The sequence below is a fragment of the Parambassis ranga genome, chromosome 3, assembly GCF_900634625.1.
Source record: "Parambassis ranga chromosome 3, fParRan2.1, whole genome shotgun sequence".
Taxonomy (NCBI): domain Eukaryota; kingdom Metazoa; phylum Chordata; class Actinopteri; family Ambassidae; genus Parambassis; species Parambassis ranga.
In genome coordinates this window covers 17,620,426-17,647,711 of record NC_041024.1, presented here as the reverse complement: position 1 = coordinate 17,647,711, position 27,286 = coordinate 17,620,426, and the positions used below count along the sequence as shown (strand labels likewise).

General features: G+C 41.5%; 2 protein-coding genes across 2 annotated transcripts; one reads left to right on the top strand and one right to left on the bottom strand.

The window, feature by feature from the left end:
• Positions 1 to 3,213: 3,213 nt before the first annotated feature.
• Positions 3,214 to 11,310, bottom strand: abcb10 (ATP-binding cassette, sub-family B (MDR/TAP), member 10). The gene is made up of 14 exons (XM_028401029.1): positions 10,406 to 11,310; positions 9,621 to 9,827; positions 9,137 to 9,339; positions 8,098 to 8,232; positions 7,805 to 7,951; positions 6,966 to 7,101; positions 6,777 to 6,872; positions 6,331 to 6,540; positions 6,143 to 6,222; positions 5,867 to 6,047; positions 5,480 to 5,523; positions 5,320 to 5,354; positions 5,127 to 5,185; positions 3,214 to 5,020 (listed from the first exon to the last, which is right to left on the bottom strand). Exons 1-14 carry the CDS (start codon positions 10,830 to 10,832, stop codon positions 4,827 to 4,829), a joined length of 2,154 nt encoding a protein of 717 aa, XP_028256830.1. The 5' UTR covers positions 10,833 to 11,310; the 3' UTR covers positions 3,214 to 4,826.
• Positions 11,311 to 11,550: 240 nt separating this feature from the next.
• urb2 (URB2 ribosome biogenesis homolog) lies at positions 11,551 to 25,636 on the top strand. The gene is made up of 12 exons (XM_028402208.1): positions 11,551 to 11,650; positions 12,137 to 12,292; positions 12,453 to 12,629; positions 12,748 to 13,895; positions 13,977 to 14,115; positions 14,259 to 16,725; positions 16,967 to 17,127; positions 17,240 to 17,350; positions 18,460 to 18,702; positions 20,366 to 20,459; positions 20,947 to 21,080; positions 23,993 to 25,636. Exons 2-12 carry the CDS (start codon positions 12,167 to 12,169, stop codon positions 24,188 to 24,190), a joined length of 4,998 nt encoding a protein of 1,665 aa, XP_028258009.1. The 5' UTR covers positions 11,551 to 11,650; positions 12,137 to 12,166; the 3' UTR covers positions 24,191 to 25,636.
• Positions 25,637 to 27,286: the final 1,650 nt, after the last annotated feature.

Genomic DNA, 27,286 nt, shown 5'->3' with positions numbered 1-27,286 from the left:
CATTAAATGAATTGCTCAGTTCCTTACATTAGAGTGACCCAATATTCAGTCATGAGGAGAAAACTGGAGGAATTATTACTTCATTGATCCAGGTCAGACTGGAATCACAATCATTGATTAATGTTTGCTCTTATTGGTCAGCATCAGAAAAATCACTTTTCTTAATAATGCAAAATTGCACAGAGTGTAAAATTGATGGTGTACATTAGTAAGCACTTAAATTCCAATTCTGCCATTTTGCAGGCCACATGGCTCAGTATTCACACAGATCTGACTCTGAACAGCCGACACCTGAAACCTTATCTGTAGGAGCTACTCTGCTCCGTCACTGGAGCAGTTGGATTAATTATAACTCTGATGGAGGAGGGTAGATGGTGCATGCTGCAATGATAGAGTGTGTGTATATGCATGCACGTGTATGTTAGTGTGTTTTGCAGCATGGTACACCACAAGAAGTGGAAGTGCCTCTAATAAACTACTTAAAGAAAGTAAGGAATGGGAGAGAGAAGAGGTACACATTTAATTTGGCTACTCTAAAAACATTAAGCTCAGAGGAGAGGGACACACAAACTGTGAGGAGACGTGACAGCTGTAGAGTCCTTACAAAAAATAACACATGCTGCAAGGACACCAAGAAGAAAACAAACATGAAGCGTCAGAGCCCTGCACTCACAACCAAAAGGAAAAAAATAATCATGTTATAAAACCCAGCCTATTATACTGGCTGCGGCATTTTGCATTCTATCATAACCTAAAATTGGATTCATGGGAGGGGGATCTATAGGGGTCATCACTAAAAAAATAGACCAATAGGAGGGAGGGGGACAAATCTTCGAAGTCTTAGTGGAGGAGAGCAAATGGTAGGGCCTCTTTGGGTACAGACCTAAAGTAGTGAGTGTGTGTGTATGGGGGGGTTAGGGAGTGGAGGAGCTGCAGAGCAAGGTTGAGCTACTTTTACACACTTGTTGTGAGCCATTTTGCATCTGAGAGCCTGAAACGCCTAAAATGTAAAGGGGCTGGCAGTTGTTGGGGAGCGCTGAAGGGAGGGAGGTGAGGGGAGGTCAGAGGGGCCGAGGGGGGGAGGAGAGTCCACATGGAGAAGGGGGAGGCGAGAGAGAGGGAGGTGAGGGGGCATGCGTGGCAGGTGGCAGAAAACATTCATTTGTCAGAAGGTGTGTAGCAGACCAGCTGAAGAGAGACTTTGGAGAAGGAGAGTATGGTTTTATCGTTTTCAGTGTTGACGTGAAGATGACAGATGGATGTGGCAGGGAGCAGTAGTACTATGTGAACAGTTAAGCCAGTGGCTTTTAGAAGATGAATGGTGCAGGGAAATTGTTTGTAAGTCATTAAGGCTTCCTACCATGTGACATGGAGTTAGACTATAGGAGGATCTCTCATGAGAGCAGAGACTGTCAGAGAATAGCCCAGCATTCAATAACTCTCACTCTCACTGTCCTACCTTTTGAAATGTGACTGCATGCTTTACAGTATATGTTAGACTTTTTTTTTATTTTAGGGAGAGAGCAGACCCGGCATCTTGTTGGAGATTTAAAATTAGATTGCTATCTGTGTTGCAGTGATGGATGACTGAGGATACCTTGGATATTATAAATATAGAGGTAAAAAAAGCCTGTTGTAATCCATTCCTCCTTTTATTTTGTTGGTAAAGAAAAAAGACAGGTGGTCTAAAATGCTGTGAATGAGGATAAATGGGACAGAGTGAAATGTCAGTATGTAGATGGCTGAAAATACAAGAGGTGGACCGCACTGTGTCACTGCAGGCAGCAAGAAGGCTTCTGCCTATCCTACACTTTTAATTTAAAAAAAGGAAAAGAAAAAACAGGATACTGTTGCATGTAATCAACTTCTTTTTGTTTCTGAAATGAGTGAAAAAGATAGTGGATGAAATGTGAGAAATCAAGGCACCACTGTGTAGCTATGATCAGGAACACAGAGATTCTTCCTCTGATTCCTCAGCATGGATTACAGCATTTGTGCCTAGGCTACATATTCTAGTTTTAAATCAGGCTCTTAGTAAAGTTTTCAAGTCATAAATTAAGACGTGGACTACTGCTGTGTAAGGCCATGAAGAGTCAAAACTTCCTCAAATAGCCTGGTGTAGCTGCAGAGAGTGGTGAGGGAGCAGCAGCAGCACATGGGAGTCGGAATTGGAAACTTGTGCAGCACCTGGTCTGCTGCTTGAACACAAATGCTGGTTCGACCAGAATGGTGAACACATGTCTGCTTTGTAGGCGAATTAGGATCAATCTGTTTTCAGTCCTATTAAGAAATACAATGAAAGTCATTTAATTTAACATTTTTTGCTATATTTCAACATGTCTGTGGACCAGTGGTAAAAGAATTAGGATATTACAACAAGTGTGTGTACATATTTTAAAGGTCAATCATTTCAATACAAAGTTTTTCTGTTGGAAAAAAATAACAATGATAAACCCACTGACTACATCAAGGAGCTGTCTGTGTGTCAGCTGATAGGACACTGTCTATTTGCAGAGAAATTATGACACTGCCAACACAGCCAGCCTAACAGCTGAACACACATTACTCATATCTGTTCCATGAACATGTATTCTGATAAGACATAATGAATGCACATTAATCCTATCAACCTGCAGGGAGCAATGAACACCTTGAAGCCTAGGTGGCGCTGCTGCTTCATGCACGGAGGTACAGTGCCTGAAGCAGCAGCGCCACCTTGTGAGGGCTTGGCACACTTTACTGAAATAAACACTCATATAACAGTGAAACAGTTGGTATGGTAATCAGTAGGTGTGCTCAAGCTGGAGATGGAGTGAACACTGACTTAATGGTGGTAATGTAAAAAGATTCAAAGCTGTAGTAACAGTACAAGTGTATAATCAGACCAGTTTAATACAAATAAAACTATTCATATTTGACTTCAACATATAATAATTTAGCAAACAAACATCTACCATATATCACTTATATCATATCTATATCTCATTACATACAAAAAATAAAAATAACCTCACAGCTGTGAGTTGTGTTAGCATGTAGATACATCATAACAAGCACCTTCCACATTTTCAAAACTTTCCATTTAGTATTAAAAGGATGCCATTTGGCAACATTACCCCACAAAAAAACAAAAAACAAATAGTTTACAGACTATGTTCAATTCATTGTATGAAGTGAAATTTAGCTCCGGAGCTAAATCCCATCAGATTTTCATGTCAAGTAAAAATGACTTCTAAAAAAAGAAGAACTTAATCCAGCTTGTATTGAAAATATGTTGATTTCATTAAAAGAACAGATTCTGGTGGCACACAGTCTACACACTGTAATTAATAAATATATAGCCTCTCTAAATGTATAAATATATACAACTGTTGTATATACATACAATATTTTATAGTCATTTATATCACCAGTGATCAGTGCTGGATTTCTCCTTCTGACACACTCCATGTAAATTGATGTATAACCCACAGGTTCACACAGCCTCCGTCCTTCACTGCTCTGAGTGACTTCACCATGAGCAAAAAGTGTTCACAGTCTTTCTATTTAGTTGAGTGGTCAAAACAGTTTAGGTGTTAACAGGAGAAACGTCCAGGTCAGCTCTCTGCGAGTTAACCCCTATTACAACTACAGTTGTAGTGCATGAGCCTTTAGTCAGACAGTTTAAAGGATGACTTAGTCCACAAGTAATGTGACGATTTATCACAGTGATTTTACACTCTTCATTCAAGAGAATTCAACAATAAAGGTCTGAGTTGCAAAAGTAAACTTCTGTGTTATGCACAGAACACCCCCCTGGTCTGAGGGGTTTGATAATCACATGATGTTTAGTCCTCTGTCCAACTGGCTGTTATAGCAACAAATGATACAGATTTTCTTTTTCCAAAAAACAAACCCAACCTTCAGTACGGGGAATTCAAGCTGTGTGCCGTAAAACAAGAACATAAGATACAGTCTGCTGTAGACTCTGACTGAGAAAGTGAGGGGGCATTTACAAGCCAAATATTTACTGAGGAGAATCATTACTCCTTATTCAGTCTGTATGCCAGCTATAATATTTGGGTGGCTTAATAGCACTGTGGCTAACGTGTGTGGTTAGTGAGCTGTTTATACAGAATTTAAGGCTGGCGAAGTGCACATCCGGTAAACAGGCAGCAGAGCAGCTGCAGTTTTGCAGTTTTAAGGCTACACTAACTAAACTGTTTGTACATTTACATGAATGCACTAAGTCCAAAGTAGTACTTCAGCACTGAATTTACTAGGCTTTTAAACATATAGAATAGTGTTTGTTCCTGTTTTGCAAAACAGTAAACACCACATATAGCTGCTTGTTAGTCTCAAGTCTCAAGTCTTAAAAAGTTTCTACAAATAAAAAAACAAATATACTTTGTGCAGTGTTACATAAACCCTTCTGGATAGTTTTTGGTTTTAGGAAAATAAAAATGATAAACAATGGATGAATGACAGTGTCAGACTGTCACATTTATACTCTGCAGTCTCATGGTATGTCTAAACAGGATTTAAGTGTTCCCCTAAATCCATGGTAGTGACGCTGATTTAAAGTGGTGAGCCTCCAGTGTGGGGAGTTTGTCATCCTGGATTCCTTTTCCCGTGTGAAATACAATATTTTCAAAACATTTCCAAAAATTCACTGATTCAAGTTTAAGTTCATAGCTGCTACATATGTAGTTTTTCAGCACTGAGAAAGCAGTTCAGAAAACCTCTTTATGGCTTTCACTATGAGCTCTTCCTGTCTCAAGCCAGTGTGGAGCAAAGCCATTTTTCCCCAGCCACTGACCTCACATCACTGCTGTGCTCCTCATCTCTCAGATCAGTGCTCTCTGCTGTTCCTCCTGCAGAAATGCTTGTTTCTCCATCAGTTTTCTGAACAGCCCTTGCCTGTTTGCCAGCAGCTCTGTGGGCTGGCCACACTCAGCCACTCGGTGCTGGTCCAGTACAGCAACAGCATCCGCATTTTTAATGGTGGACAAACGATGAGCAATGATCATGACTGTCCTCCCTGTAAAAGTAAATAACAGGAAGTCAGTGGAGGGATAGTGAATATTAGCTTGTTTATGTTTGTATGATGCAATCTGGAGGGGAGACGGAAAGTTGGCGAGCTCTACCTTCCATCAGACGCTCCATGGCCTCCTGGACAAGGAACTCATTCTCAGAATCCAGTGCACTAAAGAAAGATGACTGGTTAGAATATTATTCAAAGAACTAACACAAGACATAAAAATCAAGCATATAAGCCAGTGAAGGCATCATCATTCTTTTTATACTCTATATTCCTGTTCTGTAAAGTGTCTCTCTCACCTTGTAGCCTCATCCAAAAGGAGGATTTTGGGATTCTGTAGACAGAAGAATACAGACAGTACCTGTTTATTTATATGATTTTAGTGTAGTGTGTATTAATAGAGCTGGGCTTTCTTCTGATGTGTATTTGACTGTGAAACCACCATTTAGTTGTGTTTACCTTGAGCAGAGCTCTGGCTATGGCTATCCTCTGCTTCTGACCGCCTGAGAAACAAATGCAAAGTAATCCCATTAAAACAGTACAATACATTTCAACAAACATTGTAGGAGAGAAGGCAGTAAAACAGCAAACTAAATGTGACAAACAGCACAAACATCAATAAAAATGTTTGAAATACAGTTCACTTCTGAGTGAAAAGTGAAAAGTGAAAGTAGGTTTTAACAGAGCATTAGGAAGTCATAGATTACATAGAAAAAGACCTTTGTGGTTAGAGTCGAATAATGACTGAAATAGTAGATTGTCACATTTTTAAAACAGGTTTATGGTTACATTTTTTGTTTTATTTTTTTTTTTTAAACAAAAGGTGTCATTGTCTCAGTTCCTCACCTGACAGCAGCACTCCTTTCTCCCCCACCACAGTGTCAAAGCCTTTAGGAAAGGCCTGGATGAAATCGTAGGCATTGGCCACTCTGGCAGCTCTGTAAATGTCCTCTGTGGTCACGGCCTCAGGGTCCAAAGCACCATATGCAATATTATCTCTGATGGAGCAAGAAAACAGTGTTGGCTCCTGGACAAGAGGGAAGGGGACAAGAAGAGTGTGAGAACAACAGATAACACGGGATGTTCAGTGGATTAAATCATTGTCATTGATGAGATCATTACTTGGCTGACAGTTCCGATGTGACTCCTGAGCCAGTAGGGATTCAGATCCCTGATGTCATGACCATCTATAGTTATCAAACCTGGAGAAGAGAGATCATTTTTGCAGGTCTTGTTTGCAAAGACAACATTTAAATCTTCTAAAAACTAAAAGGTAGCTGATTTATCAGACAGAAGATATTCAAACTCACCAGCATCAGCATCATACAGCCGGAGCAGCAGTGAGACCAAGGTTGATTTTCCTGACCCACTTGTCCCCACCACAGCCATGATGGTACCAGCTGGTACCAAGAGACTGAGATTCTGAAAAATAGGAGCCTCCCTGCGTGTCGGATAGGCAAAGGAGACATTAGAGAAGTCCAGCTGGCCATTCAGCTGGTCTGAAGGGAGGACTATGCCGTCTGTGGAGGAGCAGAGGAAGAGAGACACAAAGAGTGGACAAGGTAATTAAACTAGCTCAGAGTTTCATTAAAAGAGAGAGGAAAATGATTGATTTTAAGGGGAAATTGTGTTTTTGAAAAGAAAGAAATTGGGCTAATAAAAAGATGTTTGTCAATTTAACTGACCTTAGAACAACAAATAAAATTTTAGGCTACTACAACATTTGAAAATCTATTAAAATAACAAAACTTCTCACCATTTATAGGAAACTCTGGCTTTCTGTCGAGCAGTTCCCACAGTCTGGCTCCTGCTCCAAAACCCTTCATCAGCTCAGAGTAAAATGAGCTCAGACCTGCATCAAACAGAAAGATTAAATGATCAGCAAGCAATTACACACACACACAAATGTATACTGTAAAGATAAGGAAATATATGCATATGTTACCTGCAATACTGATGCCAACCCAGAAGGTGTACATGAGGAATGATGAGAGCTCTCCAACAGTCATGTGCTGACTGGCCATCAGAAGGCCTCCTTTGTACAGCACCGACAGGATCATGATGTTACCACTGAGACCAGTCTGAAACACACACACACCTAGTTATTTAATAACGACAACATGTCACTGCTACTGCACAGCAGTCATTACACTAATTATTGCCTATCTGCAAACCTGCCAGATACACCAGGGGTATGCAGTCTCTCTCACAATATCTGTGACAAACAGACAACACTTAGGACACTATTATAGTGCTACCATGGTATGATAAGATATCAATGAAAGTCAAAGACACCTAGCAATAGAAAAGTCAAGTCAGACAAAGAGGGAAATCCATGTGTGCACATTGCATGTATTAGTATCAAATTTAAAACGTTATCATTCTGTGTCTTGTTTCTGACAGTGTGTCAGAGCAGTGACATAACAGCAGGTGGGAAATTTAGGCTTCATTTAATTCTACCTCTGGAACTTCTTCGCAGATGAATAATGTATACAGATGTCCAAGTGTATGAAGACAAAAACATGTCTCCGACTTGTTTCAGACTTGCCATGTTGTGTCACTGAGTTGTTGTGTCACTGAGTTGTTGTGACATTGTTTTAAAATTTTAAAGCAGAGTGAGAGTGCATCCTTTCTTTGTAGGGGGAAATCGGATAACGCTTTCTTTAAATGGTGAAATGTCTTGCTGTTACAGGGATGTTGTGGTATTGAGCAGAAACCAGCATGCAATACCTTATTTGCTAATGCTGAAATTTAGTTTGCATCACAGAGAAAACACGCACTTACCACTCCAAAGAAACCAGCTCGCACGACAGCCTCCTTTCTAGCCAGGCTGAGGACTAAGTCTGCCTTTTGTGTGTATGTGTTGACTTCTGACTGCTCTTTACCAAAAGCCCTGACCGTCCGGATGTTGCTGATTCTCTCCTCTGCCAACTATGAACACACAATCAAATTATCAACAAGTAAATTTACTCAATCTGAACATTTAATTAAGGCTGCACAGGCAGTGTAGCATTTTGCATTACATGTCAAACAAGCAGTACTGCTTCACTAACCACCGACATTGATTGTTACCTTACCTGTGTGGCTTGTGCGAGCGCATCCTGTGTGTGTTTGGAGATGGAGCGAAGATATCTACCATAGATGATGGCAAGCACAGCCACGGGAGGAACGATCAGCAACACAAAGCTAGCTAAACCGGGAGAGACGTAGAACTAGGAGACGAGAGAGCAAGAAAGGAGAAAACAGCAGTTAATGAAAATAAAGGGGAACAAAATAGGATGTTCATGCCAAACACAAACAACAAAGACTGTTGTACTTAAGAAATTATCTATAGCTTTATTAGCAACATCTGCTTCATCTCCTTGCAGTAATGCCACAAAAACTGAAAATTTTCAGAAATTTCTAGAAATAAAAAGTGTATATATTAAGGAGAACCAAAAATTACAAACTAACAATGCTATTACTGAGACAATGGCATCAAATGTTCCCTCTCACTATATGACGGGTGTGTGGATTCAACCACTTTAAAACCTGTCTGAGCAGTTATTCATTTCCTTAAAAGTTTATTGCACAAAAAAAGTTTACTTCCTTGTAAAGGAAACTATCTCACCGATTCCTGATGTGTGAAATTTCAACCAATGTACATGGAACCAAGAAGTCAGTTTTATTGAGAAAGAAAAGTGTCAGTAAACAAAACTACTGATCATGTCTCCCTAACAATTTAGTGTATTTTCATGCTTAAATCTGAACATGGAGAAATGTCTGTTGAAAAACCCTTTCTTTTTGTTAATCACACTGATGAAATTTAAACCTGTTTCACAACAGTGTATTAAAAGAACAGAAACAGTGACCCCACATGCAGGTAGCATAGAACAGACACAGACAAATGATGTCAAGGAAGTCACATCTACTTCCTTGTAGTGAACAGCACTAAACACAACAGGCCCACATTTTACCGCCTGGTTTTTGATTGAAACAACAGATGCGAGGCTACATTTGAAGCCCTTATTTTGTAATATGTTTTCCAAATAGTTCATCATCATCAGTTACTTCAAATCATTCAGACAGTCCTGAGAGACTCCTCCTGACCACTCTGAGACTTATTTACATACTCACCATCATGCTGACACCAGCAGCTGCCTGGGCGACGGCTCTCAGCCCATCTGACAAGTTGTCTGTGATTGAGCGGCCCACCACAGCCGTGTCTGCAGAGAGCCGGTTGATAAGCTCGCCTGTCCTGTTCCTGTCAAAAAATGCCACTTCCTGTCTGAGGACGGAGGAGAAGACAGAAGTACGGAGATTTCGAACAATCTGCTGGCCTGAAGACAGAAAAAAGACAAGTGGGGACAGATGATGAAGTCACTCAGAAAAAATATCCTGAGTCCAGTGGCCTGATTAACTTGAACTTAAAAAACACTTGATATAACATGGATGAATGAGAGTCTCTGTAGACATATTTACAGAACCTGGGACAGGATATGTATGTTCTCCTGCTAAGCTAATCACTTATATAGATGTCAGTGAATGTATTTTTAGTTGCTGTTGTAGGTAATGGGGAGAGTTGTTCTATGATCATTTGATAACCCCACCTTCATCTCACCTGAGGCCTGCATGAGGTAGACTCTAGCAGCATTGGCTGCTCCGCCACATAGGAACACACCCGTCAGCATGATACACAGTGATGTCAGGGAGGACGTCATTGCCTCTGTGTCTGTTGCAGTGGTGTATATGGTATCAATCACTCTGCCCAGGAAGAAGGGAGCTGACATTGTTACTGCACTGGAGACTGTTAGGAAGCCAACAGCAGCTGGAGTGGATACAAAATAAAACAGAAATGAAGAGAAAGGTTAATTAAATAGATCATGTCAATAAAAGATCTGTACAATTTACTTATCTTTAAATCTGGTGATTAAATAGAGCTCCTTAGACATTATGCAAATAATTAGTAGCAGGTTAGTGGTATTTGCCAATCAAATACAAAATAAACTGCTTGTTACTAAGAAAACAAATCTGTACACTTCTTTCCTAGGAAGAACCAAAAACAGGAAGTAACTACTGGTTTGAAATATTCCAGTAAGTTTTCTCCTGTGTGTGCTGGGAAATTAAGATGCAATAATGAGAACGTACCCCTTATATTAAGGTAAAGTGAACGATAATAGTACAAATAGTCAGAATAAGCTTATAAGATCAGCTCTGACTTGTAAGTGGACTGACAGAAGTCTGTCTTTAAACACCACAGGGTTAGAAGCTGCAGTTTGCAGACTTACTTTGTGTGCACACTGGAAACAGCTGTAAGATTGGGCATGTGATGGCATATTGTTTTAGGGACTTTATTGTTCATGTTTTCACAGATATACCACCATGGAGTACACACACACACATTACCTGCTAGTCTCCATCTCTCCGGGTGAGCTAGTCGCAAAATCCTTTTTACATCCTCCAGAGGCACCTGGGTCGGAGTCTGGGCCGTCTCTTTGTCCGTCTGGGACTTCACTGATCCGGCTGGTGTGGGTGCAGAGGTTGCCGAGGAGCTAGCCAAGGCAACAGGTGTGTGTGTGACTGCCCGTGGGTGTGAACAGAGTACAGAGAGACCTGTGAGAGGACCACAGGGACTGAAGGGCGAGAAGAGACGGAGGGCAGGTGTCGGATAAACTGAAGACTTGACTCCGATCGATTGTCTTTTCCTCCGGAGGGCAGGCGAGTTATTCGGCCTGGGCTCCAGCCACAACATCCTGGGCTGGGTCAGGGTCCGGTTCAGTTTGCACAAATGCACCCGGTGTGTGCGGCTTAACACGCAAATTAAAAGCCGCATTGTCCGTGTTTACTTGATATGACAAAACAGCAAGACAGATTTTTAAGCCAGATTCAGTCTTCAGGGCTTCGTGTTGAATAAATCCATTATAAGAGGCAGTGTACAGGTTCCAGCTGGTTTGTCAACACACCGTATCCTGTGCAGTTCAGCTGTAGAGGTGGTTGTCAACACATTGTGGGGTTTAGACCGTTATTGTCCATTTTATCTGCGCCTGACAGCTGCCTTTAACCCGGTTTATCACTTATCTTATCACTGAAGAGCTACCAACACCCCCTGTCACTGTCATCTGACTGCCCCTAAATATCTCCGTGGAAGACCGCTGAAGCGAACACAGAAGCTGCTGAAGACCTGCTAACACCTAATTCATCCTGCAAAATAAATCTAATGTAACTGATACTTAGCTAAAAGCGTAGAAATAAGAAAGGTGACCCTGGTTTGGATGACATGCACAGACGATTCCTCCTCCTCGACGAGTGACTTCAATGGCTGACTGATATAGCAAACTTTCCCCAGGCGTAACCAATTAATCGCAGATCTGATCAGTCACAATTATTTGGCAAATGTTTTAATTTGTAGATAAAAGCACAAATTATTTTTTGGTTTCATATAATTAATAAAATGTAATAAGGAGACTCATCCTCACATGATATTCTTTTGTAGTAAGTGACGGCAGACGGTGAACATGTGGGTCTGACAGCTGAATCAACCGTTGGCCGGTGTCTCACATCGACTCTCGATTGCTTCAGCCTGGCCGGAAGCGTGAAAGTTGAGAGTTCATGAAAATCTGAAAACAGGAGACACGTGTGGGACCAAAAGTTGTAAGTTTAAATAGCAATATATATAAATATATATATAATTGAATATAACATTAATCACGTACATCTGAATTTCGGTTACGAGTTGTTTGTGGACACTCTATTAGCTTATTTTGCGTTTAGCCTGCTATCTAGCTAGCAGTTCGCTTTGAAGCATGGCAGTCTGCATGTATGGTACAAGGCGGAAGGACTAAAACAAATACAAAAAGGAGAATGTATTTGTCTAATTACATCCACTTGCGTACAACTCTATTCTTGTCATTGAACCCGGGTGCAGCCATAAACGATGTGATGTTGTCGTCTTGCACTTAGCAGAGAAGATTGAATCAAGGCGAGACATTTATTTTAATTTAGGACAAAACAAAACGTTAACCAAAGTGCCACGTGACAGCAAATAAACAAAATAGATAAAAATGCATCAAGGCTGAATACAATGGTTTGTCTTTCCTCTCTCTCCAATGAATCAATCCTCCTCTCCTGTCTCCTCAGAGCTGTGCAATAGTAGCACCAGCCGTAGCGATGGCTGCCATCTACTCCGGCATCCATCTGAAATTAAAGAGTCCACAGACTCCATGGGAGGACAAGCTGAAGCTAGCGCGTTTTGCCTGGATCTCCTCTCAGTGCCTTCTGCCCAACAAGGAACAGGTAACAGACGAAACGTGATTGAAACGATAGTGTATGTTATATTTTAACATATGTGGTTCTAATGTGGGAAACCTCAGTAATAAATGCTTTGTATTCAATGTGAGAGGCAGTAGCCTAAATCTGTTTCTCATACATTTGTCTTGACCCTTTCTGACTGTAGGTGCTATTGGACTGGTGCACCCATGCACTGACAGGCTGGCATAATAAAAAAGTGGAGTTTTCCCAGGATGTCCTGGAAGGCCTGTGGTGTTACCTGGATGATGTGATTCATAGCCAGAAGCTCCGGTCTCTTTTCAAACAGGGGAAGACCATCAGTCTTAGGCAAAATATGGCACAGGTACATCAACAGTTAAATATCTGAGATCGTGTACTAACTAGTACAACATGCACTATATTTGGATATCCAAGTTGGATACTTGCATACATGCTTACAGCTTTTTCTCTGTATGTTTTAGTTGCTGATTGACCATCTGCAGGAGTGTGCACATGGCGCCAAGCTACCGATGTATATGTCCACCATACTGAGTGTGTGTCATGGGATTTTCTCTTCACCGGCACTCTCATCTGTTTTTACCACTAAATACGCCCTTATGATCAACCTGCTGGCCAAGTTGTGTGCATTGGCCTGTCGTGTGATACAGCAGCCTTCGCTCATTGATCACCAAATGAAGGAGTCTTTGCCAAGTCAAGATGAACTGATGACCGAGTGTCCTCAAACTGAACCTGCTAATGATTTGGAAACTTCCCATATTAAGCCAAACACTTGCAGGCCACCAGATCAGCCAAATATGGAGGATAACAGCCTGTCCAAGCCAAAGAAAAACACAGGCTCAGCTAATTTATTTGAGGTGTTGCTGCAGGTTCTGTTGTGTTATTTGTCAGTACAGCGACAACAAACCAACCCTAATAGAGTGTTTACTATGGTCAGCAGCCAGCTGATCCAGCTGTTAGTTCTCCTTCGACACCTGCTGACCTCAGGGGAATTTACAGCTTCTTATTCACAACTGCATCTACACCAGCAGCTTAGCAGAGACATCCGTGTCAAGATAGATTCCATCCTTCAGTTAGCTCTCTTCCCCTCTGAGCACCTCACCATATACAAGGAGGAGCTTCTTCCACCCAAAGAGGATTGTGGAAAACGTGGCACAGAAGCAAAAGGACATTTGAAGCCAGTCAGTGTTATTCTTTGCCAACTGAGTGCGCAGGGCTACTGTGACCCTTCGCTCCACTACTCTGTGAAGTCCAACACATTGTCACTGCTGTTTAAGTTTTTTCTGGAAAAATACAGGAAAGTAAGGGGAGAAGATGAGGAGGAGCAGAAGATGCTTTGTTTCTATTTTCTCATCAGATTGGTCCCAGCTTTAGATCTTCATCATGACAGATGCTCAGACTCACCTGCCAGCTCAGAGCAACCAGGCGCTGCTTCTTCTCCAGCCTCCCCAGAGAGCTGGAGCCTGGCTCTGCTGGCTGTGGAATCCCTGCTTAGCCAGGCTCTATCTGCTGATATTTATAATGTAGCTGCAGACAGGATTCGGCATGGAGAGGTACAACTGAACTTTTACAGAGCCTTGGGACAAACACTCTTCAATGAGGCCCAGCCAAGGTAGTATTTAATCTTGTAATTCTGACTGACCATTTTCATGATCATACGCTCAGATTTTTTTTCCTGTCTTAATTTTTTCAGCATACCGTCATGGTACCGTTGTTTAAAGATACTTCTGAGTCTCAATCATCTGATTCTTGAAGCAGATCTGGACCAGCTGTTATCTTCAGCTTGGGTCGATGCTGAATGCATTGAAGCACGAGTGCAACGGGCCAGACAGGTCATGACTTAAACAGTCAATTTTTTTTTCTGAATTAAATGCAGATTTAAAAGAAATAGTAAACCTGTTTTATAACTGTACATTAAAATGTATATGTACTTGGAGGAATATGTTTGACTGAGACGGTGTTTGTTTCCCAACAGGTCATGCTGTGCAGTCTCCTCCAGACATACACTAAACTCCGTCAGCTTCCTCATCTCTTTTCTGTGCTCCTGTCTGTGATCTGTCAGCCAGCTCTGGACCACCTCCGACCTCCTCTGCTGTCAGCAGGCCTCTATACTTCCCTCAGGTCTTGTCTTCTGGACACCCCCCCATCCCAGGGCCTCAATATCTGCTCACTAGTGTTAGAGAGCATCAGGAAATATATACTACCTGATCTGAAGAAGGAAGAAAGTGAGGCGGAAAAGATGGAGATTGATGGAGGAAAGGTGGACCAAGAGAGAGAAGATGCCTCTCGTAAACTCTTTGCCCTCTGTCAGCTGCTTCATGCTGTTTTATTTAGTCTGAAGACTTTAGACAATGCCTCTCCTGTTCCCTTAGTCAGGCAAAGTCAAAGCCTGATGGAGGAGATGCAGCAGAGAGTCAAGGAGCTGATACAGCTGCTGTCAACAGAGAAGATGCATATGCAAACAAATATAAGTTTGGTTCGTAAGACCCCAAAAAAAGCCAAAAAGAATCTGGACCACAAAGACTCAGAGAAGGTTTCAGAGTCTGAGATGGGAGAACTGTGGGAACAGAAGACTCTGGAAGCTGCACTTCTGCTCAAATACACCTGGGTGGAAGTAGACACGCTCTTCGACATTCACTGCACCAAGTACGTGTCTCTCAACCAAGCTTGTTCCAGTTCTCCAGTCCTAACCCACACAGAGGATCTTCTATTGGGTGAGATCTTGCCGGCACATCTTCATCCCTCTCCCTCCCACAGCCCCATGAGCTGTTTGCTACTCAAACTTCTCATGCTACAACAGATGAAGAGGATTTTGTTGGATAGTAGATTAGTCTGTGAATCCACCACCACTGCTTTGCTGAACAGGGCAGCCCAGTTCATTTTAGCTAAACTGGAGTTTGAGGTGAGCCTGGATGAAGCACAGGAGTGGGACGGGCAGATAGGCAGTATTAATGCCAGCTCCTACTTTGTTGCGCACTGGCATCTTGTCATGTCTAATTTGCCTTTGGTCATTCCCCACCTGAGTGAAGATGATGTCTGCTGCATAGCAAATGTACTTGTTAGTTCATTGCTCATCAGACAGACAGACCAGTCTAAAGCCCAGGACCTGCATGGCTGTCTGACCGTTTCCCTCATATCCTCACAGTTTCTTCAAAGTCCAGTTCTTGCTGAATTACCCACACTGTTCTCTGCTGTAGTTCAGACCCTGGCACAAAGGATTGTCTGTGTGTTCAAGGCAGCATGTACACTCAAGGTTTGTCCTACCCTCCTGATATTTCAGGAGGAAGAAACTGGAGCTACCTCTGCAGAAGAAGTTGCCAGTCAGCCTCAGACCACACTGGTGAAGAAAGAGACCATAGTTGAGGACATACTGGCATCTTCTAAAACTGGAGAGGTGCCTGTACTGCTGAGTGATGCACAAACCGAGGAGCTTGTACACTTACTTCAAATCCTATCAAGCCTAAATCCAGATGGGATGAACTCCGAGGATCTTTCATCTATCTTCCTCCTTCTATTCTTCATGCTTACCTCCACTTCCAGACAACTGGACCAGATGGCCACAGACCCTCCTGAATCTAGAGGTGATGCTCTGTTCCACGGAAAGCTACTCAGAATTCTGACGAATCTCCTGGAAGGCAGAAGCTTCCCAAGTGTGTTGAAGCTTATTCATGGTGGTACTCTGCTTCAGGCTGCGGTGTCGTCTGTACTCTGGCACAGCAGCAGTGCAGCCAAGTGCAGCCCTGATTGGTCTGAATTAATTAAAGCATTGCAGGGCTTTATAAAGTCCTTAGTTCAGTTGATTATTATCAGAAATAGCAGTGTTCGGCTCAACCTGGACCAGTTTGCTTCCTATCTTACCAGTAAGGAAAAAGCATGTAGGGACATTGCTGTGTCCAGTTCAGGAACATCTGATCTGTTGACTGTTCATCTTCTGCTGGCATCTCTGACGTCTTTCTCCCAGGCAATGACATTAAACTTGGGAAGAAGTAAGCCAATGGACCAAACTCTTGCTCAAATGCTTGCCAGAACGACTGCTTCACTAGGACCTGCCATTGAGTCAGTCTTGAAACCACAGTCAGCTGATGAGAAAGTCATCCAGCCAGCCAGTACCCTTGGTCAGGCCTTCATAGTAGAAGTTGTGACAGTTATGCTGCACTGTGAACTGTCTTCACTGTCAGTGGAGGATGAGAGCAGACAAAAGAGCACCTTGATACACATGACCCTTTATCAAGGTTTCTGCCAGCAGATCCTTCGAGAATTAAGCTCTGCCCCCAGGCCCAAGGACTTTGTGGTTTCTTCTCTCCATTTCCTGTCTGCTTTTTACAAAGCGGTCTGGAAGACAAGAGAAGAAGCGAAAGAGCAAGAAGAAGCAGAGAAGGGAGAAAATGAGTTGGATGAGCTATATCTTCACATACTGCAGAATGTGTACAAGCTACTGACAGGTATGAACAGACATGTCATTCACTACTGTAGTTAATCAGTGTTGTCCTGTCACTAATATAACTTAATATAATGCACATGTTGACACTAGTTCAACTGGCTAAGCTGATTACCATCCCAGAGGTGTAAAGGCACATAAACTAAAAAAAACATACTGCAACAACTGCTTGTGTGTTATTTAGCTTGTGTTTTTATCCAAACTGGATGTCATTTTATGTTTTTTCACTTTCACTTTGCTTTCAGCTCCTTGGCTGTCTTCGTCTGATGTCAGTGAGCTAGAGCCAGCTGTGCAGGAGGTGCTGGGCCACCTGGTGGAGAAGAGTACTACAAGTCAGTTTAACTTGCTGCTGCTGATGGTCAAAGAAGGACTGGATACTAGCAAGCTGAGGGCAGGAAACTGCAGGGTGAGGAGGGAGAGAGACATCTGTCCTGATAACTAAACTGCAGGTTTAGGTGTAGATATTATGAAATGCGGTTGTGACATCCAGCGTATCTAACTCTTACCTCTGTTCTCAGGAGGTGCTGTCGGCAGTGATCATCATTAGGCTGCTGTCCTGTTGTCAGTTACCAGAGACCTGCTCTAAAGCTCTGTGGCTCATTGCACCACAGATAATATCTGCTATGGTGGTGAGAAAACCAAACATACACACACTTAAGTGCACATGGGGCTCAAGAAAAGAGCACATTTCAACAAAAACAAACACAGATGTTCACATTACTGATAACGTGAGCTGGAAATGTTTGTGTTGAGGTTGGAATCGGTATTAATCACAAGAAACTACCAACAAAACATCTGAAGTACAAATGCAGGGAGTGATTTTAGGGTGAGAAAGAAAATATTGTGTCATGATTGCAATGGAACCCATTCAAAAGAACTAAATATTTAAAAAAAATTAAACAGTGTTGTGATGTTGCATTGTTCAGATGCCAGTTCCCCAAAGAGATTCTGTCATGAGTTAACACCTTCTTGGAACTCAGTGGAATGAAGATATACTGGGTTACACGCCTCTGTGAAGCCAGCTCTGCGTGTTAAGGCTTCCGTCAAATAGGGTGACTGAAACATTCAGTGTCTGAGTGAGATTCTTCCATGCTGCCACTAAAATGGCATTAGAATAATTAAGTGATTTCTTTTTCCATGTTTAGACAAAAGGAAAAAACCTCCAACTAGAGTTTTCAGTATAGTCCTACACAACAATTTTGTGACAGACAGGGGGCAGAACTGGGCTGAAAATAGTTTAACAGTAAAATTAATGTTTTAATTGCAGCACATTGTCTATTTTTATGGAGCAAAGCAGCGCCATATCCAAGAAGAATAACTTTAAGAATTATTTAAAGTTGTTATAACCTAATCCACCTTTTTCACAGGAGGCAGTTTGACATATCACTAAAGGGAAGTCACAGAATGATGGCTGAGTTCCATTTCGCAGCATTAGCTTCAGGTTCACTGTCACTCTGTCACATTTTACGGAAATCCTGAATCCAGTATAATGAAGCCATTGTTAATGCTGTTATCAACACATAGGCTTATCCTATCCTGTTATCCTGTGAAAAGTCAGTATGTCTCCTGTGGAAAAAAAGCAAGCCTTTCAGCGTCCATTCCATTTCTTTTAAATTACTTCTAGAAAACATGTGTTCACTCACTCAGAATAGTGTGTGTGTATGTGTGTGCTCGCACACTATTGTACCGAAATGTGTGCATCTCTCTAACTTACAGTGTGTACCTTTCTGTGTTACAGTTCTTACTAAGATCGTCCAGCCAGTACCTGCCTCTGACTCTAACCATTACCATTCCTGTTGTAACCACAATGACATCACTGCTCCATCGGGGGGAGGGGCTCATCAACAACCCTCACCATGTGATCTTGGTACTTGGAGCACTTCACTCGGTCCCCCTTGACCACCTGACCCCTGATGTCTACCAGTCAGTGTTTCTGGCTGTTCATGAGGCACTGTTTGCCATCATCCAGTGTCATCCTCAGGTATAAAACAACTGAACGTGTGGCTGTGAAATAATGAGAACTACATTCCTGAAGAATTTGAAACCCCCAAAATCAATGAGTTTATCTACTAGTACATACTGTATAACAAGATCAATTCAATTCATAAATATCAGGTTTAAGGTATAGGTGATTTGCACAAATGCAGATATGACACATACAGTCCTTGCTTTATATTGAGACATATTAAAGTTACTTAATGTAAATTAAAATTACTTTTTGCACATTTATACATCCTTGTGAATAAAAAAAAAACTACTTTATTATCTCTGGTTGCACTGCAGTGCGTCCTCTGCCAAACCTACATTCTTCTGTGATGAAGGTCATAATAGGTCAAGGCTGCAGGTTTGAATCCATGAATAGAAGAAAATGAGGTATGTGCGGCTGCTGAGCTTACAGGATGCCCCAGAGGAATGTCCTTTTCAACTAAAGGATATTACAGCTCACCACTCATGCTGCAGCTGCATGAAAACCTCATAATGTCCACATTTGCGGCTTTTACTGGAAAATTTGCATCATATCTAAAGGCTCAAAGCGGAACATTACTTGTTTAGTGAAGTTCAAATAGACATAGATAAATGGACATCCACATTCTAGCCCACACACTGCCTTTTGTTATCACGTGCTAATGTGATAATTTTTCAGTTTGTCAGTCTGCAAAATGTTGTCAGTTATTTCTGTTCCGAAACAGTGACAGAGCAGAGCTGTAACAGGGCAGCTGCTTTGAATTAAACAGGCCAAGGACCAACTAACTGATATCAGATGTTCGAGAGGACAAAAGACATCAGTAAAGGAGCCCGGCAAAGAGAGAGAGAGAGAGAGGTAGAGAGAGGTAAAACTGACACATTTATAGAGGAAGAGAGGGGAGTAAGACATAAGTGATAAAGAGAAGAGGGAAGAGACTGGGGATAGAAAACAAAGGGATTAGATTTGATTGGAATGCGATACACGAGGGAAGTTTCAGCACAAAATGGAAATGAGGGGTGTAGACCAGAGAGAGGAGGTGTGATAGGACAGAGAGGAGGTGGAGAGAGGAGAGGTAGGGGGCTGGCACACGGAGTAGGTTGGCGTGGAGCATGTTTAAGTTGATGGAAACCATTGCTGAGCTCCAACTAGAGCTGGTGACATCACTCCTCCCTCATTTATATTCTTCCTTTCTCATTCTGCTCAGGCCTTAGGCAGAGACCAGAAGAGAGAGAGAGGTATAAGCATATCTGCCTATACCAACGAAGCTCTGAAGGAATCCACTTTTACCTCAGCCCTTCTGTGAGCTGCAAGTTTATGGCTCTATTATAGTTTAAGTAGTGACAGTGACGTAACGGATGATTATTTCAGGAGTGTTTTTTGAGAGTTCTCTGTTTAGTTGGAAACATCCTCAAACCTTTCACTTCTTACTTAAGTTTCTTTATTGTTTCCACATTCTCTCACACTGTCCCATCAGTCCATCTATAGCAGGATTAATGTCATAGTCTACGGTGTTACTGATGTGTATAGGCAGGAAACACACCAAAATAACAGCATCACCTTAGTAGTAGCCAGTGTATTCATACACTATTTGTATATACACTGGCTACTATATATATATATATATATACTTATGTATCCACTTATGAATGTGAATGTCTGCTCCTGTCTGCATTTCCAGGTGCTTTTGAAAGCGGCTCCGTCTTTCTTAAATGTCTTCTATCGTTTGGTGGTGTCGATCATGCAGGAAGGTCGGCAGAGAGACAGCGACACAGGTAACACATAGAGAGAACATTTTCAGACACTAAAGAAACATTTAGCTTCTGTCAGTGTGGATCAGCAGCAAATTACTTCACGTTCAAGTGTTGCTTGAGGTATAGTTTCCCTTTGTCCTTGAAATCCATCAAAAATCATGAAAAATATTGCTGAAGATGATATATTGTATTTAGTCAAGCTGACAGGGACTTTGTGTCACCAGTATTGATTGTAACCTCCCAGAAGTAGAGAGAGTTTAAAATCTTAACCGATTTTTTTTCCAGTTAAAATGTAACTGCACACAACTTTTGCTGAAATCTCTACTTGGCCACCATAGAAACAATTCTACCCACCCAGTAATACACAGTAACCACCATGGAGACCACCACTAGTCTAAAACTGCACCCAAAATATCAAGTATAGGGTTAATGTCTAATTGCACAAGCTTTGTTTACCACAACACTATAAACAAATTAATGAATTAACATAAATCTCTGTTTTCTGAAGGCGTGGACGATGACGTGTATTTGCACTGCTCCAGGCTGATTGAGAGGATGTACTCGCACATTGCTGCTGCACCGGAGAGCTTTACGATGCTGTCAGCCTTCATGGTGGCTCAGTACGTCACAGAGCTGCAGAAGGTACACAGACACAGATATTACAAAACTACACACACAGACACACACACTATATGTAAGAGGCAGCAAGATCTGAGCTGATCCTTTGATCCAGCTCAGTTTGTGTGAGTGACAAGGACGCTGACGCTCAGAAGCAGAGATGGGAAGCGTTTCCGTTGGCCAAATTGCAGATGTTCAGAAATGTCAGAGGACAGGTCTGGGATTACTGTAACTCCATGTGCTGGAGTGAAGCTTTATACTGTTCCCTCAGTGCAGTGAGTCACGTCTGGCTTGTGATCGCGTCTCCTCTCGCTTTGCTGCCAGACTGTATTTAACATGACGCGGGCCTGACTCAGCAGTTTCCAGCAGAGTTGCACATCGAGAGGAAGAAAAGAAAGCACCCGTACAGACTGTCAGACAGACGGACATAGAAAGGAATAATCTGGAAAAATGAATAATTTGAACCTCGCTGAATCATCTTATAATCCTAAAATTGAATTTATATTCTGGTTTAAAAGAGCTTTTGAAAGAGATGGCCGGTTTTTGTAAGTTAGAGGTAGTTTAGCCTTCCTGTGTACCAGCCAGCTCTTATAAGATGACAGTGGAGACTCAGTTAGAACAGTAATTAAACAAGATTTACTTGCTGTTCATTTAAAAATGGAGTAAGTCTTGCCCGCCTGGGGTCAATCTAAAGACCTTCATAACCAACATTGACACAGCAGAACCAGAGACATGGTCTTCTTTTTTCCCCACAGATATTCTTCCTTGTTAAAAGTTGACGTACATTAACGTGATGTCCCAGATGGTTTGTTACACACAACCATCTGGGAAGTCATTCTTGAAAACCCTTTGGAAACCAAGAGCAGACAATTTGGGGAAAAAAATACTTGGCAGGAGATTGGGCAAACCATATGTCCGGTCAGATCACGTGTAGCTGTGCTCATAGCTGCTAGTAGAGATGGGATTTATGGCTCCTTGAAGGAAGCCGGATCTTGTGGATCTGTTTCTTTGCAAAGAGCCGTTCAAATGACTGGCTCATTTTTATATTTATTTATTTTTAAGGGGCCAATCTGGGAGTAACTCAATCTATCTAGGAAATAATCACTGAGAGGAAAGGTAGAATAAGGTTTAATATGTTGTGTAAATAAAGCTACCCTGACTTGTGTTGAATGTTATTCATTTAACACCAAAAAAACTTTGTGGCACAACCTAAGCTAAAGTGAACTTCCATGCAAAACAGATTTTAGTGCAAAATTTTCCCCTCGATGACGTCATGTGCTATTTGCATATGAAATTCCCCTTGCGGGATCAATAAAGTATGACTATCTGTCTATCTAAATAAGCCCCATACATGCACTCTGCTGCGCTCCTCCCTGTATGCCTGTTCTGTCTCACTCAGTGGAGTAGCAAAAAAGGAGGAGCTTGTGTGCGCATCTGTGGGAAAAAAACAGCTGGCAACTGCAACTTGGTTCCCATCTTTCGTGTTAAAGAGCCAATCAATAGATTCGGATTATTCGTGAGCATCACAACTCTGGCAGCTAGTAGTTCCTAAAATGACACTGAATGGACTGCTCCACTTCTGGTAGGCCTAAAGGACTTGGCTTGAAGCCTGGCAGGATGGATTGTTGTGTGATCTGAGCACACAACCGCACAACTGCTGCCTCACAAGGTTTTTACATTTTCCACAATGAAACTCAACCACTGACATTTGAAGGTCTTTGAAGACACATGCACAGCTCTCCCTTAAATTAAAGATTTACACATGTTTTTCACAGCTGCAGGGGGGGCTGCTGTACACCTATAAGTTATTGTAGTACTCATTTAAACAATATTTCCTTATATTTTAATACACTACAATGCATAAAGATCTGTGCCTCTGAACCACTTATAGTTCCAAGCAGATGCAAACGATCTTCCTAAATGCTGCTGCATGCAGCTCCTGTTCTCCCTCAGTATCTCCAAATGCAGATCCAAGTAATATGACAACATAAGGTGTTAGAGCAGTGTCTGTACCACTTGTTTTCACCTTCTGCAGACTCTTACTACACAATGTAAAGCCTGTAATTAGGTGTTTAAGTTTTCATCTATTCATTTTACAAATATAGTTATCAGCACAGAGCGGCTGCCACTTCTACACTCTTTGTCATGATGTGCGTCAAAAGTCTGAGTCCTGTGGTCCCTGTAGACAGCATCAGGTCATGGTGTGGGTAACAGCTGCATACCTGTGGGGGTATAATGTAACAAGCGTGAATAAGCAGATGATATTGAATATCCTCCTGGGCTGCTTTCAGGGTTCACTGAGCACAGTAACTGTTGTTTGCCTATTGTGTATTTGCGTGTTGTAGGCTGTGCTTGCAGTATTGGTTTTTCTCGGTTTTTCTCTGGCTGCTCATGCTGCCTGGCTTCCATTACTTAGGTGCAAATGAAGTGTGTGCACTCCTCCCAACATGTCTGCAGTAGAATTAGGGCATGTAGGTTTATATCGCAGTGTGTGCAGATTTGGATCATTCCACAAAACTCTGCATATGCCTCCTCCTGGATTATTTGTTGGGCTTCAAACGAGTAATAATTAACTGTCGATGTTGTGCTGCTGCTCTTAACATTTGTAGAAATGTACTTGTCAGGATATGTAGTGCTGTCTGCCCCTTGATTCCCTTTTAATTGAAACTTTGAGTTAAATTTAAGACCTAAATGAATATTCATCTGCTCCGACACATAATTTATGGCTGGTCTGTTTGCCCCAAGCTATTCCTCAGGTTGTAGCTTATTGCTGCCACAGTATCTTGTTACCCAGGAGAGAGAGGGTGGAAGTATTTGAAAGAGAAAGGATCCTTACTGCCATGGAGCACTAATCATACTGATTGAACTGAAACAAAGATGTTTGACCTGTGTTGTCCTCTCCTCTTTCATAACTGCCCTTTCCTTTACCTCTCTAGGTCACCCTGCGAACAGACGTGAAGCTGCATCTGACTGAGGGCATCTATCAGATACTGGACCTGTGTAAGGAGCAGGATGTCAAGTTTCTGACGGCTGGGCTGCCGTTGGGAGTCAGAGAGGTGTTCAACGAGCTGTACGGCAGCTACACCCACTATCATAAAGCACAGAGGCAAGGAGAAGACAAATACACAGTGTGAACATCCTCGAATAAACACTCACCAGCAGTATTTGGATTAATTAAGCTAGAGAACATTTTTCTGGCTACACTCATATGCTTTTGAATCAGAAATGAGGCATAACAGCTTGTGTATACCATATGAGGAGCACAAAGAGTAAACACAGTTGTCAATGTGAAGGGTCAGTGTAGTTTTTTCCATTGAGTTTTCGTTTTCTTTACACAAACACAACTGTAAATACCCTCAAGCCAGACACACAGCCGCATTCTCCCTGTGAAACTGGTTATCCCCTGACAAATCAGGCAAATGAGGCTGAATGACATTTGTAAAGTGGTTGTTGAAAAATAGCCTGAAGGAGAAGAGCAGACCTGCAGGTGTTATGAAGCTCATGTAAATATGGGTATGATCACTCTGGTTACACCTGTCACCATAAACACACAGCACATGTTTGACTGAGCAGCAGTGACTGCCTCATACTGCAGTGGAGTTTGTACAGGATGTCATCAGCAGAACCAACCCTCACCCCCTGAATCACATGTGATTATATTGTCTGACTGTACTTTAAAGAGGCAATCATGTATTATCTGTAGACTTCATCACACCTTTATTATAGTAATATCTTTAATTTTACAGAAATGTATTGATTTACATTCACTGGTCTGTGCACAAGTTTATTTAATAAAAGATTACTGTGCACTGTGTTGGTAGATGTTCCTACAATACTGCAATTTGGGTGCATTTCTGTCCATACACAAGATCACGAACAGCAAAGTCTGGTTCAAATAGGGGATGTCAAAGATGTATGTTATAAATCTGCAAAACCAACATGAGGCCTGCAGTATATTACTGTTTTCTTTATCAGTTTATTTATAGTACATCACCCAAGGTGTCTGCATGATAAACTAGATGGAAAAAACAGAGGGTTGAATAAAAAACATAGATAGATGCCATTTACATGCATTAAAAGAAGTCGGTATGACAGTTGCATGCCTCTGGCCACTGGATCTAAGAGAGCCCAAAACAGAAATGGAAATACAGTGATTTGAGCATGTAAGATAAGAAATAGTCACTGTTTGTTGATTCGTCAGAGTAGCTGTTTAGTAACTGACTGTGAAGCCTCAGTGTTTCAGAGCTGCAGCAGAGAATCCCTCTGTTCTTGGAGGCAGTTCTCCTGGCTCAGTTAATGCTGCAACACCTGTGTTTAATATAGCTGAGCTTATATTTCAACGTCATTTCATCACAGGCTTGTAAGAATCCTGAATATACTATTTCTTAACTTTTAGGGTGTTCCCTGCTGACAGCAGACACAGGTTCACTTTTTTATGTGAAGATATACACTTTGAATTAGAGAACAAAGAAGTCTAAAACACAAATTATTGATTGGTTGTTAAAAGCCTGTATCTTGCCAGCACCAGCTGTACATATTTTTTTGTCATCTCATCACAATTTTCCTGCTTGTTTTGCAGTAGGAGTGGCAACATGTATTGACAATTTCCCTCTCAGTGGTTTGTGTGATGGTTTAATTGTATTTTTTTTAAATTATCTTTTAATCTGAAAGCCAGGGCTGGCTACAATTTCCATATTGTATTATGTTACAGATTATATTATTCACTAAAAAAACCTGAAATGTGAGTAAGCTGTTCTTATTTACAGTCTTTTTACAGGTGTTTTCTTTCTATTTGTGACAGATAAAGAACACAACATGATATAAGATGACATATGTTAACATGGTCCTTCACAGTCATGATCAAAAGCAACAAGATGTTACTTGTTCCTCTGATCAGGAGTAGATCTTGAAATGTTGAAAAGGCAGCCTGAACCTCTTTGGGGCTAATTTGAGAGCCATATAACTGATCTTCAGGACAGCCAAGGCAAAGGCCAAAAGATAAAAACCTCTTTTACCTCCTCGATGCTAAATTTGCACATCTGTTTCTCTGCCTAGAACCCCTCCGCCCTCCCTTCCTCCCTCTCTCTCTCTTTGACTTCCACCCATCCATGCTTTAACACTGCTGTGGGTAACATAAACACACCGAGTCTCTTCTCAGACCACTGTGGCGAGAGCAGCAATGAATAAATGTGTGTGTGTGTAATACCACTGGGACATCTTTGGAGGCACGGCACAACGTGTGTATTGATAACATTTTTTTTTTTACATGAACTGTGGGGCATTTTTTATGTTGCAGTCAAAATCTCATTTTGTTACCATTAAAATGAAAAATGTCAGAGGCAGATTGAAGCATGCAGAACATGAACTAGACCTTTTAGTTTAGCCAGAGGTGTTCCAGCTGAGCTGCGCTGTACAGAGAGCTGAGTGCTACAGACCGTACAAAAATCTATTCGAATTGTGCTTTCAAATTGTTGTAACACTGACAAGTTGACTACCTCAGAAATGTCTCTGAATACTTTCAGAAATGAATCATCCACCACAAGATTAAATAGGCAATAATGCTTGTTGTATTTGTGTTTGGAGGTCACTGGAATTTATGGATTTCTGCTGGCTAAAAGGCCACGAAAGCCTCTCACTGTCAGCAGTCTACTAAAGGCTATCCATTTGCTCCTTCTGTTTTTTGTTTGTTCCTTTCACATACATACCTGAAGTTTACAATAATGTTCTCAATAACTTAAAACTACGTAATTCTCCATCTTAATGGCAAAACTATACACACCTTTGGGATTAATAAAGTTAATCTTAATCCTAATTTTATACAACTAACTACAAAAAACATGAGTTAACATGTTGATATGCAAGTTCATTCATACTTTCATTGTGGAAACAGATTTTGGTCTTTTTCAATTAGAACACCATTACTGTGATTTACTTGGTTGGTTAGATAATGTTTATCAGTTTGGGACTGCAGCATGTGTGCTCCAAAGATCACGATTGGGCCTGTTGTAGGCTGTGATTGTTCAGGTTGACCACCTCCTTAAGGCTGCTAACTTTGTCATTATTGATTAATTTACAGATCAGCTTTTCTTGACCATGGTGCGATCAGATGGTTCAGTTGCCAGCCAAAAACCAAAACAAATGGGCCCTGAGCTGATAGCACTTTAATACTGTTTTCCAAGAATGAATGTGAAACAACTTTATTCCCTGTGTGTGTTGAAGAGGATCATGTG

Bases quoted from the DNA above. Each gene is read 5' to 3' on its own strand.
- abcb10 (XM_028401029.1), bottom strand. From the start codon at position 10,832: ATGCGGCTTTTAATTTGCGTGTTAAGCCGCACACACCGGGTGCATTTG. The intron at 6,541-6,776 runs GTGAGAAGTTTT...GCTCCTCCACAG, and splicing joins GCCAGAGTTTCCTATAAATG to ACGGCATAGTCCTCCCTTCA. The intron at 5,524-5,866 runs GTGAGGAACTGA...TTTGTTTCTCAG, and splicing joins GAAAGGAGTGCTGCTGTCAG to GCGGTCAGAAGCAGAGGATA.
- urb2 (XM_028402208.1), top strand. From the start codon at position 12,167: ATGGCTGCCATCTACTCCGGCATCCATCTGAAATTAAAGAGTCCACAG. The intron at 13,896-13,976 runs GTAGTATTTAAT...TAATTTTTTCAG, and splicing joins TTCAATGAGGCCCAGCCAAG to CATACCGTCATGGTACCGTT. The intron at 18,703-20,365 runs GTATAAAACAAC...CTGCATTTCCAG, and splicing joins TCATCCAGTGTCATCCTCAG to GTGCTTTTGAAAGCGGCTCC.